At 54.3% G+C, this 18,125-nt stretch overlaps 1 protein-coding gene across 1 annotated transcript in view; it reads left to right on the top strand.

The window, feature by feature from the left end:
• Positions 1–17,091, top strand: part of KCNQ3 (potassium voltage-gated channel subfamily Q member 3) — a 136,313-nt gene extending 119,222 nt beyond the window's left edge. The window contains exons 9-15 of the mRNA XM_084864453.1: positions 545–571; positions 7,962–8,164; positions 9,514–9,616; positions 10,373–10,504; positions 12,248–12,346; positions 13,041–13,125; positions 14,620–17,091. Coding sequence (XP_084720579.1) covers positions 545–571; positions 7,962–8,164; positions 9,514–9,616; positions 10,373–10,504; positions 12,248–12,346; positions 13,041–13,125; positions 14,620–15,294 — 1,324 coding nt within the window. The 3' untranslated portion in view covers positions 15,295–17,091. The remainder of the gene's footprint in view (positions 1–544; positions 572–7,961; positions 8,165–9,513; positions 9,617–10,372; positions 10,505–12,247; positions 12,347–13,040; positions 13,126–14,619) is intronic.
• The last annotated feature ends 1,034 nt before the right edge of the window (positions 17,092–18,125 follow it).

Raw genomic sequence — 18,125 nt, 5'->3', positions numbered from 1 at the left:
CCTGAACCTCTCTGTGCCTCAGTTTTCTCATCAGGAAAATGGGCATGATGCTAATACTCCAGAGGGTTGATACACGTTGATCCATAAAAAGCACTTATTAGGGTCTCTCCCTGTTAGTTATTGCTCAGTAATATTTGCCATGGTGATGCTGACTATGGTGGTGATGGTGGTGATGGAGTGATGGGTGTGTTAGCTGCTAAATAACGACATTCCTGGTCCTCTGGTCTGTCCCCATCGCTAGACAAACACCCTGAGCCCAGCACAGGGCCGGGGGCAGAGGAGGCAATCAGCAGCCATTTTCTAGATGAGCGAATGGCTGGATGAATGAATGGCTGAGAAGAGCCTCGAGCGGGCAGAGCAGCAGGGGCCTGGGGTCTAGCTGGAGATGCCCATCTCGTTCAGCAGGTCCCCTCGAGACTCACCACCTCGCCCTGGACTTGCCCTCTCTCCCTCTGCCTCCATCAAAGGGAAGCTGGGGACACAAGTTGGGGCGAGGGTTCCATACGATTCATGCTTTATTTCTCTCTCCCTCGTCGCCTTACAGGAAAGAACAGCTGGAGGCAGCAGCCAGGTACGTTTCTGATTGTGAATTTCTTTTCTTCCACCGCCGTGTCGGGACAGAGGGTCCAGTTCTGTGTGGCGCGGGGCCCCTGGGCAGCCATGCTGGTCACGGATAGGGTTTGGAGACCACTCTTCCCTGTCGCAGTTTCGAGCCACAGCCCCCTGCTGAGTTTCTCCTCGAAGTGAATTTATTGCGGGAGTCCCGCACACGCTATCTCAGTGGGTCCTCCCAACCACAGTGCATCCTCCTATCCTCACGTTTGATTGAGATTGGGGCTCGGAGGGACCGTGTCACTCCAACTGGGTCACCCAGCTAGCTGAGTGACAGGACCAAAATGCAAACTCAGGTCTGAACGTGAAGACCCGATACTTCATTACGTATCGCTTCCTTTGCTTCTGGGCCCCCGGGTGGCTCTTTGGAAAAGGAGTCAGGACTGGAGTCCGTGGCCCCACAGCTGGGGGCGCTTCCCGGTGAGGCTGGGAGCCGTCTCTGCCCCTCCCTCTCGCTTCCTCTCGGGAAGATGCTGCGAAGCAGGGAGCCTGGACCTGCTCGCAGCTGTGAAGCAGGACCGCCCCTGCCAACCTGCCAACGTCAGCTTCAATATGTGTCTGCTCTGTAATGCGGACAGACTGCTCAGGGACCTTGCAATCAGTCTCCTAGACGGTCGGCTCAATGGCATCCTTCTGCAGCAGACAGGAGTGGGGCAGAAGGGGTGGCAGGGCCCTGGACCAATGTGTAGGGGAACCCCTCGGGGACAGTGGTCTGTGGGAAAGTGGTCCATGGTACCCTCTCCCCTCCGTCACCCCACCTTACAGAGACCCTTTCAGACAGCGCCGTGAGCTCCGAGCAAAAACACAATACCGCCTTGCCCCCTCCTTTGTGCCTGTTTTCAAAGGATGAGCATTTCTTTCTTGCACCCGGTTTGGGCTGTAGAGGGCGCTGGGGGGTATTGCTGAGGAGGCTCAGGGGACATCTGGGAGGGAACTGCAGAGGCAGAGCGGGGAGGTCTTCTTGCAGGTACTTTTATAGAAGCCAAGCGTCCCCGTCCCCCCCCTCCCCCCCCCGCCAGGAGGGCAGGCTCTCCACAAGTTACAGAGCCCAGGGGTGACACAGTCCAGGTCTCAGGACTCTGAGCGGAGTGCTTTCTCCCCTCCTCCCCTCAGGACCAACAGGGTTTGATCATGCAAGTGCTGATACTGCCAGTTACTCAGTCTGCCTTTGGAGCCTTTTCTGTACCGGCATGAACAGATCAGCCAGACTGGAACATCCATGCCAAAGTCCCTGTGCACCGGGTTAATGAAGGCCAGAGTGCAGTTTGAGGCTTACAGAGAAAGTGGGTGGGTGGAGGGATGATGGATGGATGGATAAGGGGATGGATGGATGGATGGATGGATGGATGGATGGAGGATGGTGGATGGATGGATGGACAAATTCTATTCTACGAGTGTCAGAAACCCAACTTAAATGACCCTGGACAGGGAGGAAAATGTCATGGCTTAGTGGTCACCCATCAGACATGCTGGGAACCCATGGCAGACAAGGAATGGGACCTTCTGGGAGTTCTCCCTTCTCTCACCTCTGCTTCTCTTTGTGGTCTCCCTCTTCTGGCTGACCTTCGCCCTCCTGATAAAGTGCGGACGCAGGCAGCCCCAGGATCCTACACTCTCCTCTGTCTGCATGCCACTCTAGTGCAGAAGTTCCCGGGGAAGCCCTTGGTTGGCCCAGTCGGTGTCCCACACGCACACTCCGGACAGACTCTCTGGCTCAGAGAGAGAGAGAGGCCACTGCCCGCCCACCCCTGGGCCAGCGTCCGCTGTTAGAGTGACTGGGTGTGAGGTCACGATGCTGTGATTGGCAGCTCGTGCTAGAGTCACTTGGTTGAAGTTGGAGCAATCAGTTCTCCAATAGAATACGGTCCTTTCCCCTGAAAAACAGGGATGAAACAGAGAGCAGACAAAAATCACAGTTGCCCCTGACCGTAGGCATCAGTTCTCCCCATAATTCTCAAACCCCTAAAAATAATATTTCATTGCACACTATCAACAATAACCTCCCCCCCCCTGCCTCATTTATTCCACAGAGCGCACTAGAAAAGACATGTTGTGTGCAGGACATTGTGTGTTTTTTGTGTATGTGTGTGTTTGTGTTATTAATTTCATAGAGGAAGGGAGGGGGGAGAGAGACAAATATTAACGATGAAAGAGATCATTGATTGGCTGCCTCCTGCACACACCTCTTACTGGGGACCGAGCCTGCATGTGCCCTTGACCCCAGTGCAGAAATTCCCATGTGCCGGGAACCCAGGACCCCTCTGTTTGCAGGCTAATGCTCTATCCACTGAGCCACACCAGCTAGGGCTGGGACATCATTTGAAGCATCAGTTGTGATTATTCATTAGACAGGCAGCACGCTGATGATCAGGGGCATTTGTTTGGTAGAAACTAGCATTTTGGAATGTTCAAAACGGGTACCTGTTGACAATGCTGATTACTGGAGCCCAGCCGTTTGCTTTGTATTTCCGAGCAGTTCGGTCTGAACAGCAGCCTTCGGGCTGTTCTCTGCTGCATTTCTCTTTGGAGAGGGAACAGTGTGTTCCAGGCAGCTTCTTCATCTCCTATCTGTATTATGTCCTTCCAACACAGCTGTCAGATTAGTAGACGATCTTCCTTTGGATCAGAGAATTCAAGCATCGTAATAACAGTCATTTCTAAAGAATGCTTGCTGGGTATAGTTCTAAGCACTTCTAGCCCTCACAGTGAGCCCTTGAGCAGAAGCTATTTTTAACCTCCATTTTACAGATGAGAAAACTGAGGTTCAAGGAGGCAAGGGACTTGCACAAGGTTATATAGCTAAGAAAGCTGCGAGAGCAGGACTTTAGTTCGTGGCCTCAGCCACTGAGAGTTGGGAACAGTTAACCTAATCCGTTTTGTTTTCTTCCGCCTTTTCTTGGCTCACGTGGCTGGAGTCCCTGCCATGAGAGGGGGCTGTGGAGGCAGGAAAAGGCTCGGAGCCAGGATAGACTGCCCAGGGGAGGACCGTTGGTCAGACGCTATAATTCAGGCTCTGCTTTCTTCCTGTGACATCAGCCACATGAAGTTCATCTCCCGGGGTGATGGAGGGTGCTGGCAGTAAATCCCCTTCCGTGCCCCGAATCAATGACTGTGACAGGTGTGCAGGGATCGAAAGCTCAGTTAGGCCAAGCCCCTCATTGTACTGATGAGAAAATTATTACCTGAGCAAAATACGAGCCTTGGACCCAATTTCGACTGCTGTTCGTATTTTCTGCCATCTAGCCCTGCAACATGGGGCCAGGCTGCGAGGAACTGAGAGGCAGAGGTGAGACCTGGGCCAGTTTTAACCTCGGAGGGATTCCCGGCAGGTCCTCAGGGCTCGGTCTCACTTCTCCTTTTGGAAGGTGGAGGAGTGCCATTTACAGCACCCCATTCCCTCTGAATTACGAACCAATTGGAAAATAGACAGGAATTTCTGAGCAGAATCAAAGTACAGGCTACGTGTGTGTGCTGGGTGAAGCCCATTGGCTATGGGGGTGACAGTGAGCTTCCTAACGCTCCCCACTATGTCTGGCCATGTTTTGGATAAAAAGGTGTTTAGATGAAAGAATTGTAGGTTTCCCGGGAACGGGTCACAGCATGAGCAAAGGCCCGGAGACATGCAGTCACGGGAACAGCCCAGGGTGGGGCTGGACTTCCCTGGGGCTGAGAGCCCAGTCAGACCCCAGGGCAGGGCCCGCCTCCCCCAGGACAGAACCATCTTGAGTAGTTTACCTGTGTGAGCCATGTCCCATGTGACTCAGGGTTTGGGATCTGGAGAAGGTCTGTGCACAAATGACAGAGACGAGACAAGAAATAATGATTTGGGAATACTGGGGGCCAGGCGAAAGCCCAACTCAAGGGGAAGGACTTTCCTGGTGCCCAGGCCTTGCCAACCTTTTATTCAATTTTGGATACACATATAGCCCTTAGGCAGGCAGGCAGTTCCGGTAACAGACAGACTATCCTAAAGGTCAGTAAATATTAGTAAAGATTTACTCTGAGACTGTTTAGTCAGGAAGCTGCTTGAGCTACCATTGTCTCCACTAAACAGTCGATGCATAGCTCTGGCCCTTGCCAGGGCTCAAGGTTCACCAGCATTCAGCCTCCTTGTTTACACTTCTCTGATAGTGAAGACAGTGGGTAGCTTCCAACATTTACCTTTCCGACCCCAATCCCTTGAGCTGCAGTTTTCCCAGTTCACGTTTCAGAATTGTCTGTCTGCACTTACCCAGTCAACCCATGGCTTTCCAAGGAAAAGTGACGTCAGCTCCAGGGAGGGCCTTTCTTCCCAGACCCGCAGCCCTTGGGGCCCACTGCCTGAGTCCTGCGCTGGAATTCCGAGTGGAGAAAGGCAGGGATGGGTTTTGAGTTTCAGGGGTGCACTCTGCCTTGCATTGACGATCCTTCGGGCATCTCAGATTTCGGGCAACACCATTTAGAAGTAAGCTGATGGCCCACTTCTGCCGGCAGGAGGATTCCGTAAGCCTCTTAGATGTAATGGCAGTGAGTTTCGACTTGCGCCCGCAGCCCCCGGGTTCCTAATGCTGATGAGATCACATGGCATCAGCCATCTCTCTGAACAATGGGGCATTAAGTGACTGCAGCCGCCGCCGTTCGGACTGTTAGAGGTTGCAATGAACCGTGTAAATGCCAAACCAGCGAATCCTAAGCTCGGCAGATAGAAGCGGGAGAGGCCTCTCCTTAGCTTTCCGATAGTCAGCACTTTGAGGGCTTTCCTGGCAGGACAGAGTGGCTGCCCGTGCTTTTGTTTTTATTTGTTTAATTGGAATTAAGTCTGCATGGACTTATCTCCTGCCGAGGCCAAGTTCAGTAACAATGGGGAGTATTTGAGTGTAGTGTGAAGAAGTCCTGTAAAATAATAGAATGTTGAATGCCAATGGTAATAGAGAAATAAGCAATTAAAAGGAGCGCTGTGAAATGATGGAGAACTCCCAAGAGCTCGCTGCAGTTCATTAACAAACAAGGGCACGCAACTATTTTTGTGGCCCAGGAAATGGTGCCCATCCTTTTCACACACCATTAGCCTTCCCGGCTGATGTGGGGAGAGGATTGTTATCGGGGATAATGGTGACAGCCAGGTTTCTGGAAGGCGCTGGCATCCCAGGCAGTGCTGGGCGCTCAGCACGCATTGCCCAGTTAACCCTTAGTCAGCTGAGGGCTGAGTGTAACCACTGTGCACGAGAGGAAGCGGGGACCCGAGAGAAGGAGTCCAGTGTCCTAGGGCACCCCCTTCCAGGACAGGCCCACCCAGGCTGCTGTCGCCCCAAAGCCCGTGGTCCTTGCTGCCACACTGCCCATCGGGGTGTGCTGAGCAGGCCCAGGGGCTGGGATCGGAGATAACGAGGCAGCGTCTCTGCTTTGCTGGGACCACACAGCCCAGCGGGTGGGCAGCTGTGCGAGCGCGCCATCTCCACACGGTATGTCAAACCGTGACAGAGGAAAACAGCGTGTCTGGGCGGCAGAGGCGGGTGCGTAATTTCCAGAGGGGACGCTCAGGCAGTCTTAAAGGGCAGGTGAGGATGAGGGCAGCTGAGAAGGCAAGAAAGGGCGTGACAAGCTGTGGACCTGGGTGTGGCCAGCTGTGCAGGAGGAGACGGGTCAGGCAAGGGGCTTGGTGGACATAGAAGGACAGACCCTCAAGACACATGTGCAGGGGCCGGGAAGAAGGGGGCCTGAGAAGTGACAGAGCCACAGCCCCCCTTTCCCACACTCATAAGAAGGGAAGTCTTCCACATGGATGCAGCCGATACCCTGCCTTGACGGGTCATTCTCTGTCCTGTCAGCCATTCGTCCAGTTCCGGCGAGGAAAGCAGGTTCGGAAGCTGGAACTTCAGATCAGGGAAGTCCCTGCATTTCTCTGAACCGGCCCGGGCAGGGCACTGGGGGGCAGTGCTGGTGGGAGAGCAGGCCGGAGGGAGTGAGATAGTGTTGTACCATGATTCCGTGATCCCCAAAGACCAGCAGGGAGCCAGGTCCAATGCAATTAACAAGAAAGCCTCTTCCATGTTAACATGGGCTCTGTCCCACTCACGCCGACCGCATGGCGGACGACAGCGCGAACTTCGACAAGCCCCGGGGTTCTACTCTGGTGATGATGTCACTGCTTTGGCTGACTCTGATTGGTTGGGTGAGGGCTAGGGTCCAGTTACACAAAATGGAGGATAACTCCACCCTGCCCCACAGTGGAGTCCAGAGTTTATCCTCACCCTGCCCTGCCCTGCCCTCTCAATAGCAGAGCTTCCGCCATCCGTTCCCTCGTGTACTTGTGTGACCTCGGGGCCAGGCAGAAGGGAGAAACCCGGCAGATGCTCTTCTGTCCGATGCTCCCAGACGCCTGGGAAGCAGGTGTTGTTAGACCCCCTTAGCCCGGGAGGACCTGGTGCGCAGAGAGCAGAGGGCACCTGCTCGGTTGGGGACGATGGGGGTGACCCGGCCTCCTCTGCAGCCCCAGCACCCACGACCTCCTTGCCACGTTGTGGGAAGTCACACGCATGACTGGGGCATTCCGGATATTGCTGGGGCTCACTACCTCCTGTGGTAATAGAAGGACATGCTACATTTCAGTTACATGTTAGACAGTTAAGGAGCAGTGCCTTCCCCATCCGTGATCATGGACGCCCCTAAATTCTATACACGGGGGCGGGGGGGGGGGGGGTGCCTGCTTTATGCAGTTTATGTCACTTGCTTCTGCTCAGTGAGCATTTGACCAGCCTTCTCATGTGTACCTCGCTGAATGGCCACCACGAGTGGCACAAAGGAAGTTCCTGATGCCAGGAGATGGGGGTGGAGAAGGGGTGAGGGAGGGAAGCTTTGCCGCATATGACTGTGAGCTAGCCTTTTACTTTATTTTTAATATAGATTTTTATTGATTGGAGAAAGAAAGGGAGAAGGAGAGAAAGAGAGAAAAACATCAATGATGAGAGAGAACCATTGACCCGCTCTCTCCCACACACTTTCTCCAGGGATCGAGCACACAACCTGGGCTTGTGCCCTCACTGGGTATCAAACCGTGACCTCCTAGTTCACAGGTCAATGCTCAACCGCTGAGTCGCTTCGACCCGGCTAGTGTTGGACATTTACATGTAAGCATAGGAGGACACTGAAGTTCGGAGGAGCTCAGGCGCCTGCCCCAGGTGTAGCTAGTCCTCTGCGGAGCTGGGATCCGCACCAGCCCTGCCCAGTCCCAGCGCCTCCGCCCGCTGTAGCCCTGAGCCTGCTGGTCCCTCAGGCGCGGAGGAGGCTGTGCGAGTCTTTGTGGAGAGGGTCGGGAGTACGAAGAGCCTGCACTCAAGGAGGAAAATTGTTCACTTTTGCTTATTTTGTAGCCAAAAGCTGGGTCTCTTGGATCGGGTTCGCCTTTCTAATCCTCGCGGTAGCAATACTAAAGGAAAGCTATTTACCCCTCTGAATGTAGATGCCATAGAAGAAAGTCCTTCTAAAGAGCCAAAGCCTGTTGGCTTAAACAATAAAGAGCGTTTCCGCACCGCCTTCCGCATGAAAGCCTACGCTTTCTGGCAGAGCTCCGAAGGTAAGGCCTGTCCTCGCCCTGCCCGAGACCCCTCTCCCTCCTTCCCTCCCTCCCTCCCTCCCTTTCTCCCTCCTTCCCTCCCTCCCTCCCTCCTTCTCTCTCTCCCTCCCTCCTTCTCTCCCTCCCTTCTTTCCTCCTTCCCTCCTTCCCTCCCTCCCTCCCTCCCTCCCTCCCTCCCTTTCTCCCTCCTTCTCTCCCTCCCTTCCTTCCTCCTTCCCGCCCTCCCTCCCTCTCTCCTTTCTCCTACCCACCCTCTCTCTATCTCCTTCCCTCCCTCCTTCTCTCCCTCCCTCCCTCCCTCCCTCCCTCCCTCCCTCCTTCTCTCACTCCCTCCCTCCTTCTCTCACTCCCTTCCTTTCTCCTTCCTTCCCTCCCTCCCTCTCTCCCTCCCTCCCACCCACCCTCTCTCCCTATCTCACTCCCTTCCTTCCTCCTTCCCTCCCTCCCTCCCTCTCTTCCTCCCACTCACTCTCCCTTCCTCTCTCCCTCTCTTTCTCCCTCCTTCCCTCCCTCCCTCCATTCCTCTCTCTTTTCCTCTTTCCCTCCCTCATTCTCTCCCTTCCTCTCTCTCTCCCTCCCTCCCTCCCTTTCTTCCTTCCTCTTTCTCCCTTCCTTGTCCCTTCAACTCTCCTCCAACTGTCCCTCACCATGAAGGACTCTCCATTCCCAAAGTAGCCCGTTCCCTGCCCTCCCCCAACCCCCTGCTCACTGCCTCCTCTTTCCGTCCCTGCGCTGGAGGCATCTGTGACTCATCCCCACAGCTCTCAGGGCAGGGCGCCCAGGTGGCGGTTCCTGGGCCACAATCACCACATTCAGCTGCGCAGACACGGCTGGGAGCGTGGGGACCGGTCACCATGGTCCCTCGGGTGGCAGTGATGAGTGCTCTGCCATGGAGCCGACCTGAAAGATGGAGAGGGGCCGGGTGCAGAGCGATACGCAGCCCCGGAGGCCTCAGCACCCCAGGGTGGGGAGAGTGTCAGAGAGAACCCCTCGAGGGTGTGGGAACAGCGTCTCTGTGTTCCCTTTCACTTGGGAAAGAGGATAAGTAGGCTCAGAGAGGGACCTCCCCCAAGGCCACAGGCTGAGGGCTTGAAAGAGCAGGAATGTGACCGAATGCCCACCTGTGTGCCCTTGGCTGCCACCCTGGGAACTCAAACTCACATCCTGAACTGCAGGCTTCTGGGTAATAGGAGGGGGTGCTCAGAAGGGCTGCGTGACCTCACAACTGGAGGACCCCGCGGGGTTCCCGGACGTGGGAGCAGACACGCTGGAGGCTGAGCTGGGAAGGCTGTGGCTGGAGGAGGCTCTCGGGGCGCTGGCCGCCTTTGACATATGTGTCTCCCTCCCAGACGCCGGCACCGGCGACCCCATGGCCGAGGACAGGGACGACGGGAACGACTTCCTCATCGAAGACATGATCCCCACCCTGAAGGCCGTCATCCGAGCCGTCAGGTGAGGCCCCGCCTCCCGCCCATGGCCTCCCCAGGCCCCAGCTCGAACCCAGGGCGGGGCTTTGTAAAGTGCTCTTGTCTCTGGGAGGTGGGCGGTAGGAGTGACCCCGGAGGCAGGTGCAGAGCACGTCCATTCACTCCGGGGGATGCTGCCTAACGATCAACGATTGTACGTCAGCACGTCACCTGGTTCCCAGGAAGACGGAGGTGAGGGCTTGGCATCTGTGAGTCCCAGATGTCCCCCTTTACTAAGAGCCTGAGGAAACCTGGGGAACAGGAGCTAGTCTCTCTTTCTGAGGAGCTTACAAGCCAGAGGGTTAGAAAGGCGACTCAGGAAGAGAGGTGTCAGCTGTGTGACACGGGCCTTGTCAGCACCCATAGCTGGTCCGAGGAGAGCTCCGAGGCTATTAGCAGGGGCCCCGGGAAAGTGCCCGAGCTCTCGGCCACGGGCTCACCTTCCAGAACTATCAGCGGGTTGTTCATGAAACACTTAGCTCAGTGCCTGTAAGGAAGACTCGGGAGATGTCCGCTGGCAGGGTCACTCTGAGGCTCTGAGCATGCACATGATGGAGGGGAGGCGCCAAGGTGGAGAGGATCTACCAGCCTGGTCTGTGTGGCTTGGAAGGCTGGATCCAGGACCCGAGTCGGAATATCTCCCCATCAAGTCCTTTTCTCTTTGGTTCTCTCCTCCCCCACTAACCTGCTAGTTGTAGTTTCTCTACCAATGATGCACACATGTCTCTACCTCACCTCACAGAATTTTACAATTCCGTCTCTATAAGAAGAAATTCAAGGAGACGCTGAGGCCTTATGACGTGAAGGATGTGATTGAGCAGTATTCCGCAGGCCACCTCGACATGCTGTCCAGGATCAAGTACCTTCAGACGAGGTAAGACCGTCGCACGGGAGGACGGTGCTCTCCTGACCGCCAAGGAGCCAGAGCCAGGTGAACCCCAGAGCGCAGGGGGCAAGGCCTTCAGAAAGAATCCAATGTGCGGAGAGAAATGTTAGGAACAAATATATCCATCAAGCATTGTGGGTGTCAGAGCCAACCAGCTCCAGGTCAGGCAGGCTGGGAGGAAGCTCTGTGACATTGCTAAGGCCAAGGTCAACCCCCTGATGGGGCCTCATGGCAAAAAAGCATATGTCCAACTGGCCTCCGACTGGGATGCTTTGGATGTTGCCAACCAAACTGGAATTGTCCAAGCCCAGTCCAGCTGGCTAATTCTAAATATAAATTTTTCACTGTCGTTGAAAAAATGTGCATCAGATGTCAATTCTAAAAGCAAAAATATGGAAGCAGCAACCATGCCCAACTAATGGCCATTTCACCCGGAGCAATCCAGAGCTCAAAGGGCAAAGGACTTGCCTAAACTTGCCTAGCCAGGAGGTGGCAGAGCTGGGGAGCTCAGTCCAGGGGTGACTGGTTACCCAGCTCCTAGTCTCTCTAACAGCCGCACCTCCTCAGTCACAACGTAACGACCAAGAAAAGAAAATAGCCCGACCTTCCTGGCTCAGGGGTTGAGCACCAACCTAAGAACCAGAAGGTCCCAGTTTGCTTCCAGGTCAGGGCACAGGCCTGGATTTCGGGCTTGATCCCCAATGTGGGGCCTGCAAGAGGCAGTGGATCAATGATTCTGTCATCATGGATGTTTCTCTCTCTCCTCCCTTCCTCTCTGAAATCAATAAAAATATGTATACTTTAAAAAAAAGGAAAGAACAGTACCTGCTCTCATTCGAGTTATATAGCCATCACATGGCATTTGCAAGATATATATATCATGCGGTGAAAAAATTAGATGACTTGTGAATATACTAATAGCCATAATATGATTACTAATACACTCAGACCTAGACATGCACACTTACACATGTACACATGTATGACTATGCATGTGATTATATTTGGACATATGACTTTGTCCTCTGATGGCCAGAGATGCCTGCCAGCAGCAGACACCTGGAGAGCCGAGCACAGAGCCTAGGGGCTGGCAGGAAAGGCCGCCTAACCAGATGAGCTGAAGGCCAGCTGGGCCTGAGGGCACACGGCATTTCCGCTGAGAATGAAGGAGACGCCACCCTCACCCAGTCTCCGTGGGCTGGCTGCCTCTCTCTCCCCTGGGATGGCGAAGGTGCCCTCGACACCAATGGGCCGAAAAAAGACAATCTATTGAGATGATACATTCTCTCTTTTTCTTGCTTTTTTTCTTTTCTTTTCTTTTCTTTTTTTTTTTTTTTTTAATATATTTTATTGATTTTGTACAGAGAGGAAGGGAGAGAGATAGAGAGTTAGAAACATCGATGAGAGTCATCGATCAACTGCCTCTTGCACACCCCCTACTGGGGATATGCCCGCAACCAAGGTACAGGCCCCTGACCGGAATCGAACCTGGGACCCTTCAGTCCCCAAGCCGACGCTCTATCCATTGAGCCACACCGGTCCCGGCTCTCTTTTTCTTTCTCTCTGCCTTCCTTTCTCTCTCTTTCTCTCCCTCCGCGCCCCCCCCCCCTCTTTTCCCTTTAATCCTATGCTCCACACCCACACCTGGCAGGAGGGGTTATCTTGAGTTGCCTTCCTCTCTGCCCCTGTCCGCCCTGTCGTTTAACCCCCTCGCCGTGTGCTCTCTTCCAGAATAGATACGATCTTCACCCCCGGACCACCCTCCACTCCCAAGCTTAGGAAGCCTCAGAAAGGGGCCGCGTTCACCTACCCGTCCCAGCAGTCTCCCAGGTGGGTCTGTGCGCAGCGACGGACAGGCCGTGGGCGCCACAGCTCGTGGGGTGTCCCTCCCCGGCCCCCGAGTCTCAGTGGTTGCTTTCTGGTCGGGTGAGGATGCCGGGCCCCCGAATACAATGGAGAGTTTGAGGGCTGTTCTGATGTGTGGTCATTTGAAAGGTTTCTGGGCGAAACCCTGCCCTCCCCTCTCTCTCTGCAGACCGCGTGGGTGACACGTGGTGTTGTGGCTGTTGAAATGAAAAGCCCGGCTTCTTTTATGAAATAAGAGGAGTTATTGGAGCCGGCAGAATGCTTCCTAGTAGCAGAACGCGGCACCCATTCACTCCCACCCCTGCCCGCATCACCTTGGACGCCATTCCCTAGATTCAGCATGTCTTCCACTCTTAATGAGATGGGACAGATGAAATGCTGACCCCACGGTATAGCATTTCAGAGGTTAGACCCCTCCTCGCGCCCCACTACGTACACTTGGGGGGCTCCCAACCAGCAGCCTGAGACGGAAGCCCCAGGACAGTCATTTCAAGGAACCAGACCATGGGCACAGCCAGGATCTTAGCCCCTTCCCGGGCCCACACGCGCCTCCCGGATTGAGTGGAGCCGTGGCTCCTGGGACATGGCCCTGCGCTGGAGCAACTTGCAAAGCAAAACCAGGGCTAACCATCTCACAGGCCCGTTGGCTCTTCCCTAGGAACGAACCCTATGTGGCCAGAGCATCCACATCAGAGATGGAAGACCAAAGCATGATGGGGAAGTTTGTGAAAGTCGAAAGACAGGTAGGTCTCTTCTTTTCTGAACCAAAAATGCAGGGGATAAAACTGAGTTCAAATGTCACTTCCGTGAGTCTCCACCATTCCAAAAAGGACGTGGAATTTCAATCCCGGATTCCTCAGCTGCTGGCTGGGTGATCACGTGCACATTAAGGAATTGTCCTGAGCCTCAGTGGAAAAAGGGGATCGTAATCCTTCCCGAGCTTGCTGGGAAAACAAAATGAATTGACGCATGTAAATTGCCTAGAGCCGCAGTGCGTGTACAGAAAGCACTTAGCCGGGGCTGCTGTCAGTCTCAGTGCTTCCCAGAGTTCCCTCAAGAAATGTCCGTTTCCCCCCCATTCCCTAGATCCTTCAGGTTACCCCAGATAAATGGCACTGCCAGTTGCTATCAGGATTTCTATCCCTTCTTTTATTTTATTCATAATTCAAACGTGGATCGGTGCAGGAGAGGCGAGAGGAAGGCTCAGTGATTCTTCTTTTTGGGCCTAAAAAGAATGCCATTTTTCATTTCTAAATTTCAGTTCATACTTTAAAAAATCGCAGCCCATCCACTTACTGGCTCTGTGACTTTTGACAAGTTACTTCATCTGCTAGTGTCTCTGTGCCTCGCCTGCAGAATAAGGGCTGGGAAAACTAAGTGAGGTCGTATCTTGAAAGCGCAATAAGCAGAGTCAGATAGTAGCTGCTATGTGAGTGTTAGTGACTGCGACGCTTGGATGCCATCTCGGCCATTACCCAGTGCTGTGCTTGGCATCCTCATGGGATGGAGGGGATGATACACCTGCCACAGTGCTTGCTTGGTGAGTATGACTTGTCAGGAAGAGAAGGTCTCTCACACACATATGTGCACACACACACACATATATGCATGCTCACATGCATGCAAACACACATATCCACATGCACACACTCACATGCACATACACTCACACCTATATTCATGCACATGTGCACACAGGCAGGCATGCACATGTGCCGCACACACACCTGCATACACACTCACAGAGATTAAGTAAATCTCCAGTTGGGCAGGCAGGAGCAGACCCTGCTTATCTCTGTAGCTCCCCCTGCACCCGAGGCCCCCAGGCAGGACCTCCCATTCTCTGAAGCTCAGTCCTTGCTCACCACCACTCCGCATCTTTGGGGCTTACCTCACCCTGTAGGAGCAGCAAACGCTAACAGTCCACATCCATAAGGGAACGTTTTGCAAATCAAGGACTCCCGCTCTTCCACCCAAATGGCAGCCCGGCCCCTTGTTCTCCCGGGGGACAGGGAAGGCCTGGAGCCCTGTCCTCACATCCCCGCCTCCAGCCTTCGCTCAGGCCGCCCGGGTTCTGTCTGGATCTGCCCCACTGCGAGCGTGAGGTGGAAGGGAGGAGGCCGTCCGCATCGGGACCAGCAGGGTCCCTCTTCCTTCCCGATGAGCAGTGCAGCCGAGGCTTCTCTGTCAGGGACAGGCACCCCCTGAGAGAGCCGTGACCGCTCCTTGTGTTCCAGGTGCAGGACATGGGGCGGAAACTGGACTTCCTGGTGGACATGCACATGCAGCACATGGAGCGGCTGCAGGCGTACGTCCCCGCCTACGACCCGGCCCCAGCGGAGGAGAGAGTGGACCCCCGGGACTCGGAGATGAAAACCATCCTTTGCAACTACTCCGAGATGGGGCCCCCGGACCTCTCCTTCAGCTCCCACCAGGTGCCCATCAGCAAAGTCGGCCCCTACCGGTTCTTCGCCCACGACCCAGTGAGCCTGCCCCGCGGGGGACCCGGGCCCCTCTCCTCCTCCGCCGCAGAGCACATGGAGAGGCCCACCGTGCTGCCCATCCTGACGCTTTTCCCGTCCCCCACCGACCCGCACGGCCCCCGCGCGGACCGGGTCTCCCCCCGGCAGAGACGCAGCTACACGCGGGACAGCGACACGCCCCTGTCCCTCATGTCGGTGGACCACGAGGAGCTGGAGCGGTCCCCCAGCGGCTTCAGCATCTCCCAAGACAGAGACGACGTGTTCGGCCCGGGCGGGGGCTCGAGCTGGATGCGGGAGAAGCGGTACCTGGCCGAGGGCGAGACGGACACGGACACGGACCCCTTCACGCCCAGCAGCTCCATGCCTCTGTCCTCCACCGGGGACGGGATCTCCGATTCCATATGGACCCCATCCAACAAGCCCGCGTAAAGGGGTCCTGGCGGACTCCTTGTGATGCCCACAGACTCTGTACAGCCCGCTTGCTCTCACACCTGACACTCACCAGTGCGGTCACCCGTGGCCGCATCCGACGCCTGCATGTGCGTGATGGCCCCCCGCGGGGGCCGGCCATGGCCTGTCCTCCATGCCACCACCGTGAAGCCGCTTCCTTCCAGCATGGTCTGCATGTCCTTGCACTAGCTCTGGTCCCACTAGCCTCCTTGCGGACACACGCTCACCGGCTCTTCTTCTTTTTGCTCGTGGTCAGACCAGTCCCGGGACCGGGAGGGGTCGCCCACGAGCTCTGCTCTTCGTCTGTCTGTCTGGGCGGCTGGTTTGGTTTGAGTTTGGGTTTGGTAAGCAGGGAGGTAGTTTAAGTTCTTTCTCTGGTCCCCACCCCAGCCAGTAGGGTTCTCACGTGCCAATGAGGTTGCCTCCCGAGGTAAGATGGCAGGAGAGGAGCGAGATATTTCCACATCTACAAAGCCAGGAAGCTTCCAGATTATTTCAGTGAGGCAAAGCCTTCTCAAAGCCCTCCGCAGGCCCTCGCTGGTCTGCCATTGCCTAGTGTCACACCCAGTTTCCTCTGTAAAAGGTGGTGGTTGTCCCAGTGTCGCATTGCGGATGAGCTATGAGTTGGCGGGGAGAAACACACACACACACACACCCATTTAAAAGTTCCCAATTCCTGTAGCCAAAGATGGTGACGTTGATCAGAAGTGGGGCGCCCCTCTGCACAGCAGCTAAGTTCAGTGCCTTCAAAATGAGGTTCCCACTCACCCTCTCCACGAGAACACCCATCTCCAGTGGGACCTGGAGTCAAAGGGCACACTGGCTGTCTGGTCCACGTCTCTCTGTAACACTGCGAAGCCTTTGGCTCCGCTCACTTGACACGCCCGGGGCCACTCCATGTCCCTGGAGAGCTGGGCCCAGAGCCCTGTCCGCCGACTCGCTCTGTCCCCTGGGCTCCTCGGGCTTCACTGCTCTGCCCTACGTGCACCGGGACCCAGAAATTGTGCCAGGACAACCTGTACTCGGTGTCGTGTGCAAAGCACTTACCACACAGTGTATCCAGGAGGAGGGGGTTGTCTGCTCTCATTTGCCAAATATGCTTCCTGATGCGTTGTATTTGGGATGCAGGAAAAAAAAAAATAGTACAAGCAGCTCTGCTCTTGTAATGGTAATATGCAGATGGGCAATATTTCCAGAACCACCCTTTTTCACTCCTGCAGATTTTTCAAACCACTACTACCCCTGAGGCAGTGGAAGTGTCAGCCCCCAGCCTGCAGAGCACTGCTCCCCTGTGTGCGTCTCACCATCAATCACCGGCCAAATAAGCTTAAGAGGCCGTGGCCTCTTATGGGATGCCGCTGTGATGGAAAAGGCTTCTGTGAGGTTTGGGCTGAAGTAGCTAAATGACGGTTCTGCAGTATTATTATTGCCTCACCCTTTTAGCACATCTCAGCACTGGTTGAGGATGGTCACCATGGAGACCATCAAGATGATTGAAATGGCATAAACAAATGTCTGCATGTAAGTGCCACCGATGTCCTCTCTCACAGTCTTGTCAGGAGCCATCAGAGCCATGGCAGACATCTGGATGGCGCTGTCACCATTACCCAATGCAGCGGTCTTACGTTCTGCGGGAGAGAGGAGCTAGCTTCTCACAGTTTGATTTTTGTCAATAGGTGCTTAGCATGCAGTGATCATGCAGGGCTGCTGCCTGGCTTTAGGGATTTACAACCAAAGCCTGCAGTCCCTGGCCAAGGGCAGGCATGGTGACAGGTAGAAAGGGAGTTTGACATGGAGAATGCTCTCAACGGTGGGTGGGTGTTGACCTTGAAGTCTGAGGTGGGAAATACACAAGAATGATCACACACATTGGATATGGAATCCCTACCCAGATGGTTTGCCTTTGACCTTGCAGCAATCTGAAGGGCAAAGGGCATGTATCATTGGGTCTTCTCAGCTTCCCTCAACATGCCAGGCAGTGCCATTGGAGTTGACGCTGGGAACCCTAAGCCCCTTCCTTAGGGCTTGGTTCTTGATTCTGACCTCCTGGGATCTCTCACCAGAAAGGATGGAGCCACTTACCATCTAACCTGTTACTGTGTTCTTTTTTTTTTTTTTTTATGTAGGAGTTATTTGAAACAAACAAAAAAAAATGGAGAATGAATCAATCTATATAGGCACCAATTGTTTTCCCTACCTTATTAATATTTTTGAAGAACCTACTAAGCTTAGTATCTTACAAATAGATCCATTTTCCAAGAACTCAATGGAGTTCTCAGCTGGAAGAGTAGGACTTCTCATCCTCAAGTTAACTATTGCCATGGGCCCAAGCTTAGAGGACAGCCTAAGGGTCTTTTAATAGTTTACAGCGGATGGAGCTTGTATTATTTCCCTGCCAGCTCCTAAGGCCAGGATGGCAGGGTCTGGGTTTGTGCTCCTCACCAGCAGGTTTCCGACATGGGTATGTTGCCATTATCAGTGCAAAGACCAAATACATTTTTAATGAATTAATAAAGATAAGACTCCTAAGAGCTATTCTTTCCCATCTTAAAAAAGAAGAAAAAGAAAAATTACCTGGATATTTTGCTTTGCTATCCTCTTTAAAAAGCAAACCAAACCTGCTCAAATTGGCTGCCCCTAAGCAATACCACCAACATGGCTGGCGTTGATGAAGCAGACATCCAAGGTCTAGAATTGAGCTTAAGTTACAGGAAATAAGTGTGTGCTTCCACAGAGACCGTTGTGTCAAAAGTACAGAATGATGGGCTCATCCAGCAGCATTGGTTGCTGATATGAAGGTTATGCTTTCA

This window comes from Pipistrellus hanaki, assembly GCF_964339955.1.
Source record: "Pipistrellus hanaki genome assembly, chromosome: 17".
NCBI classification, from domain to species: Eukaryota; Metazoa; Chordata; class Mammalia; order Chiroptera; family Vespertilionidae; genus Pipistrellus; species Pipistrellus hanaki.
Note: the sequence above shows the minus strand (reverse complement) of the source record. Positions and strands in the feature narration are given on the sequence as shown.